This window comes from Mesitornis unicolor, unplaced genomic scaffold (genome assembly GCF_000695765.1).
Source record: "Mesitornis unicolor isolate BGI_N332 unplaced genomic scaffold, ASM69576v1 scaffold10745, whole genome shotgun sequence".
NCBI lineage: Eukaryota > Metazoa > Chordata > Aves > Mesitornithiformes > Mesitornithidae > Mesitornis > Mesitornis unicolor.
The window spans coordinates 3,676-10,037 of NW_010186171.1; the positions used below are offsets into that span (position 1 = coordinate 3,676).

Below are 6,362 nucleotides of genomic sequence, written 5' to 3' on the forward strand. Positions count from 1 at the left end.
ACCTGCAGTGTTACCAGAGGCAAACTGGTTACTCATTAAGCTTGTGGGAAAAGGAAAAGGCATGGTATGAAACCAGATTTATTAGACAGACAAGACTGGAAAACATGGTAGATGTGCTGGTTTTGACTTGCAGAGCACGTTAACCCTGTGGTGGCCGGGAGGGCTGGCTTGGATGTTACCTCCTGGTCGAGGACTGTGAAGGGAAATTCTGTGATAGGCCTTCTGCATCGTAAATGTCATTTCTCAGCTTTGTATCATATCTAGCTTCTGTATAGGACCAGGACAAAGAGTGTGTGACAGTAGTGGTAAAATATTAGGTTGCATTTAGCTTTTGTGCCTGTCAGATCCAGTGGAGCAGGACTGGGGCCCCCGTGCTGTGCTCCACAACCACAAAACCAGAAGGAAAGTTTCAGTCCAAAAGAGATGATTTCTTCCCTACCGCCTTGGTAAGAAGGGAGGGAGGAATTGAAGCAAATTGACCATCTCCAGTGCAATATAGAGAGCCCAAGGGGGATGTCAGGCTCTAGGAATACCTCGTCACAGCGCCATCCGCCTCCAGACCGTCTGTGATCTGGCTGCAAAACTCGATACCTGGAAACTACCATCTGCATGTTTTGTGCTGCCCCCGGAATGCAACGTGGAGGATGACTCTCCCAGCCTCAAACATGCTTAATAGATGTGGTTTAATGTTGTATTTAAAAAGGAATCTGCATTAAAACCCCATTCCTTTCTGCCCTCCCAACCCTTAGATTTTCTGGTACATAAGGAGGAGATAATTTTGTTTTACATATGGAGCTGCTGAAAGAAATTACAATAGCTGAGCTGGTTTTTGTTGGGAAACATTTGCATAGACCCACTGTAGAAGAGAAACTGCTTTTAAAATTCTTTCCTGCCACGTGATAGCAGAATGGGAACACGCACCTAACAAACTTCCTTGTCATTTGCATAAGAAAACCCGTCAGGAGTCCTCCCTGCAACTGCAGTCATTGAATTTTCCCTTTTCCCCATTCCTCTGTTACAAATATTTTATTGCCATTTACCTTCTCCTCTCCGTTGTTTCCATCCATCTCACACGGTTGTGCTGCTCACATGGACCTCACCAACTGTGCTTTTCCTGCCCAAAACCAAGCAAAGAGCCACTTTGTGTAGTTGTGTCACTGTCCCACAGCTGATCTAGGGCTGATCTGGAGCACAGGAGGTTCAAGCTGAACATAAGGAAAGGGTTTTTTACTGTGAGGGTGGCAGAGCATGGCCCGGGCTGCCCAGAGAGGTTGTGGAGTCTCCTTCTCTGCAGACACCCAAAGCCCTGGCCGTGTTCCTGTGTGACTGCTCTGGTGATCCTGCTCTGGCAGGGGTTGCACTGGGGGAGCTTTCCAGGTCCCTTCCAACTCCTCATATTCTGTGATTCACACACACCAGTGCAAGGCCTTGGTCACCTCCTCATCCAGAAGGAGCTGCCACCACAGCCTGCAGGAAGGTGACAGATGGATGTGGTTGGTGAGGAGGAAACTCTGCCACCTCTTGGTGCTGGGAAGCAACTTGTCACCCATGATGGGGCTGCCCGCTTCCAGAATGTGGTGTGTGTGATCTTCTTCACAATTCACTGCTGGGTGTTCTGATTAATCATCTTAATTATCAAATAATAGAATCATGGAATCATTAAGGTTGGAAAAGACCTCCAAGATCATCAAGTCCAACCGTCAACCCATCCCCACCATGGCCACTGAACCATGTGACAAGGGGAGACCTTATCCCCTCTGCAGCTCCTGAAAGGAGGGGGTAGCGAGGGGGGTTGGTCTCTTCTCCCCAGTAACAGCTGATGGGATGAGAGGAAATGGCCTCAAGCTGTGCCAGGGGAGGGTTAGGTTGGGTATGAGGAAAAATTTCTTCACTGAAAGAGTTGCCAAGCTCTGGAAAGGGCTGCCCAGGGCAGTGGTGGAGTCCCCATCCCTGGAGGGGTTCACAAACCATGTGGATGTGGCACTTGGGGCCATGGTTTAGTGGCCATGGTGGGGTTGGGTTGATGTTGGACTGGGTGATCTTGGAGGTCTCTTCCAACCTCAGTGACTCTGTGATTCTGTGATCGTTCCCAGGATCTAAATTGGGTTTTGTAATCATCCAGCCCTCCACTTCCCTGTGCAAGGGGCAATGCAGGACTTTCTGAAGCCCTTGTCTTGCTCAGTCTGACGTGATCTGCAGAATAATGTAACACTGAGAAAACGTGTCTGGGTCAGACCGCTGCTTCTGTGGGGCAGAAACAGGGGGGCTCTGGAGAAGGAGGAATGGCAGCCTGGCCGTGTGAACTTGGCTGGTATCAATGAGGGCTGAGTTACTGCTGCAAGTCAAAATTCGGGCACAGGGAACTGAATCTGCATCTCCAGGGATCTTACCTGGTGCCTGGAAGTCTTCCAGTTGTTACCAAATACCTCTAAGGGTAAATGCTGCTGTTGTCTGAGTCCCATTGAAACGAACCAGGTCTGAAGCACAGACCCACACTGTAAAGCAGGATATAGGGAATTACCAGGAAGTCAGAGGTATTTGGTGAAAGGCAGAACACAACCAGGAAGCTGCATTAATGAGGCAACTTGCATAGAATTGAACTTTTGCTGAGGTTTTTACCTTTTCACAGCCAAAACGCTGTGTTAAGATGCCACCATTGCACCTCGGATGCTGCTGACGCCCTCCTCCTGGGTGGCCATTTCTGTGTAACCCTTTGGCTCCTCTGATGGGGACAGCCTTAATGCTTGGGGATTTGCCACAGGGATGAAATTTTATGAGACTCGTGATCGAATAAAGAATCTTGCAGCATTTTTAACACCAAACTGAGGAGAGTGGACCACTCCTGATCTCCTCCATGGGTTGGAGGAACCCATCTCATGTTGGCATCGTGGTAGCAGCATGGAGGAAAGAAAGGCAAGGCTGTGTCTGGCATTTTCTCAGTGTTTCTCTTCTACCCAGAACCCTCAGCAGCCAAATATGTGGTGAACAGGGCTTTAAATACATTGTGTTCAAGTCCTGGCAAATTCATAATTCAGTAATTTCACGGTGGAGCTTCCTCCACCTCCGAAATGAGAGAAGATCTGGCTGAAGGCAGCAGTCCCTCATCTTGCAAATTCTGACACCGTGAGGCAACACACACACACACACACACACAGACATCAGCAATCTGCTGAGAAATACCTAAAGATGTTTAAATACACCTCGTTTGGCTGAACTTCAGAAGCTCACAAGCAATAACAAGTAAACTTCGGGTTAGGGCTGCGCTATCAGATCTGAGCGAGAAGGCAGCAGCACACCTGAGCCCGAGCATCTAAACGGCTCCTTCTCTCCTCTCCCTCCAGGTGAAGAAGATCGCAGCCGAGTACTACGATAACCTCCCACAGCACCAGTCCTGGATTCGGGTCCTGTGGGACTTTGTGTTCGATGACACCCTCGGTCCTTACTCGAGGGTGAAGAGACTGTGCAAGCTGGCCAAGGAAAGCTAAAGGACCGGCCGCCGTGTTGGTGTTTTCCTCTGTGCTTTTGGGTGACTTTGAGGTTGCTGCAGGAGTTAGGAGGGTGTTTGTGTGCTGGATTGGTATCGGCATGCACCCCTTCGACCCAGGGCAGGAGTGAGGAAAATGAAGCCATTAGATGCACTATTTTGAACTGCTGGTACTTCTTATAGAGGATATTTGTGTGTAACCCTGAGAAACTGGAATAGAGTGAGCTGTGGTTATGGGACCCTTCGGTCTAGGCTTGGAATTCACTTCCTGGGCCACGTGTGCTGAGTTTTGGCCTGGTCTGCAATGGAGAATGCTTGGTGCGTGTCTGTGTGTGTGTGTGCATGTGTCTGTTTGTATGTCTGTGTGGGGTTCAGGACTGGTTTCCCTTGGTGCCAGAGGAGATGTGGATGCTCTGTGTGCACAGGGAGGCCCGGCACGCAGCAGTAAATGACACTTTCTGGAGAACACAAGGGTGCCTTTAGCTCCATGTCTTACCTCTTCTGATCATTGCTGGTAGCACAGACTCTGTGTGTGCAATGGAGTATGTGTCTATTTTGGTACGTTTGTGTCACTGTTTCATAGCTGCTGTTTGACCTCTATTCCAGGGCTATGTCTAAACCTTTTCTAAATTAATTTCTATGCTTAGGATGCATTACCCAGTGTTGCTACCTGGCAGCGTTGAGCTGTGGCATGGAGATACCCCTATTTCAGTGCTCTCACTGCCCCATCAGCAGCACGGCTGTGCCTGGAGGAACTGGGGGTCCTTTCTCGCTCACCTCCTCAGCAGTATTCACAGCTTCACGTTTCCCATCCTTTTCCCCACTGTAAATCCTTCTGGGCATGGAAAGGTTTGAGTTTTAATTCCTGTTGTTATTCCTGATCACCTTTCTTGGTCTCCTGTGTATTACACCCCTCTCTGTCAGTGAGGACATGGAGTTGTTATGGTGATATTTGTTCCTAACAGCTTTCAGGATAATTGTAGCTTTTTTCCTGTAAATTCCTGACTTTTTCTCCTTTTTCCAGTAGCTATTTTTTAAGCATGGGATACTCCTACTGTATAGAAACTGCCACTGGTGATGTTAAGGGATACACCAGGAACATGGAGCCGGGGTTGTTTCTCTCCCTGCGTGTTTTATTTTGTGCTATCGACATTACCCTTCATCTGCCATTTCTGCCCGCTGGAACAGTCAGATCTCCCTGCCCATCCTCTCCAATTATCCAGATTGGTTATTCTTGATAATTCTGTGTCATCTAAAACCTTAATCACCTTTCTCCAAGCAGAGAAATATCTGGGGAGTCAGGAGTTCCGATGCCATCTAATAACTTCCCTCCACCCTGGAAAACCAACAACTTATTTCTGTTCTGAGTGGTTAGAAATAATAGATCTGTCAAAGCTCTCTTATCCCCTAACAGCTTGACGCTTCATCTGCTGTTTCATGTCTGTAACAAGGCAAAGGATTATTCTGCATTCTCATCGTATGCTGTTAGACCTGGGAAGCCCAATTTCCTCAATGAACTGAGTTTTGTCCCTCTTCTTCCATTTCCCTTCCCTTCATTTTCCCCATCCGTCTGGTTGTGGCAGTGGGGTGAACACCCAGGTCTGCTCAGCAGTGCAAGAGGTTGAATTCCCATTCATTCAGGTACTGTTTTGGTCTGGTTCTTTTGCTGGAAAAGACAAGGGAAAAGGGGATTTCTTCTCTTCTTTGGGTACCTTTTCTCCCCAAGTGCTGTGGGACCTCCCCTCTGCCTTCTTTGTGTTGGTGCTCACGCCAGGAGCTTCACTTTTCTGTGAATTGACTCAGTGTTGCTGGCTCTCCATGGTCATAGATTCAACCTCCCGCGTCCTTAGCGAGTTAATATAAAAACCGTAATAAAGATTACGCTATCTCCCTCCATCTGATTATTGTCCTTCTCCTCCGTGGAGCGTGACCTTGCGGTGGTTCCCTTACTCAGCTGTTCCACGATGCCGTTGTCTGCGTGCTCTGTAGATTAAAAGCCGAGCCTGTGGTGCAAGCAGAGGGCAGCCACAACTGGGAACTGCTTCTCCTGGTGCCTGCAGACGTGCGGTGCAAGGTGGGTTTTGGTGTGTGGGTGCTGCTGGAGAAGGTTGGGCTCCTGTCCCCTGCCCGGGCGCTTGTCCTTGCCACTACCCAAAAAGTTGGCAGGTTTTTTGGGTTTTTGTAACCACAGGGCAAATGGGTCTGGGTTAAACGAACACTCGGCGCTATGTATAAATTTATTGTCTTTGCTTAAAAATTAATCCAGATGCCCTTCATTGCATGACCATGGTAATGCCTTGGCTGGAGGAGATTGGAGGGACAAATAGGTGTGTGACAGCTCGGAGTGGAGGTTGATGATGTCCCTTTTGATTTTGGATGGTGTGACATGCCCATGGCCTGCCCTGCCGCAGAGACCCCCTCGGTAAACCCAGCACAGTGGGAGCTGCTGCTCTGGGAATCAGCAAAGCACCGGTGATGCCAGGACCGCTCCCATCCACCCCCTGCACCTTGTTCCCACAGCCATTAAATCGCCCTGTGTAAACTCCAGCTCGTTATGTCCTAATTATACCAGGCCTGTGAAGGTAAGGAAGAAAGAAAAGCTCATTTACAGCAGGTGGTGATGATAACAGAGGGGCAACGCAGCCGCAGCTGTATCCAGGCTGGGCGCTTGGCCCAAATTACAACGCGGTTATTCCAAGGCAAATCATGAACCACGCCATGCCCCGGTTTCCTGGAGCTTTATGATCTTCGCTGGTGCTTGTGGTGTTCTTCCTCCTGGAAAGGCTCCTTTTTCGTGGTCCTGGGTTGTGGTTGTGCGTGGCACATCAACGCCTGCCCGCTCTGGGTCCCACGTGGAAATCCTACGCCACCGTCTAAG

General features: G+C 49.1%; 1 protein-coding gene across 1 annotated transcript in view; it reads left to right on the top strand.

The window, feature by feature from the left end:
* The window catches only part of DEGS2 (delta(4)-desaturase, sphingolipid 2), a 7,026-nt gene extending 3,541 nt beyond the window's left edge, over positions 1–3,485 (top strand). Inside the window, 1 exon segment of the mRNA XM_010185069.1 lies at positions 3,342–3,485. Within this exon segment, the coding sequence (XP_010183371.1) occupies positions 3,342–3,485 (144 nt within the window).
* The last annotated feature ends 2,877 nt before the right edge of the window (positions 3,486–6,362 follow it).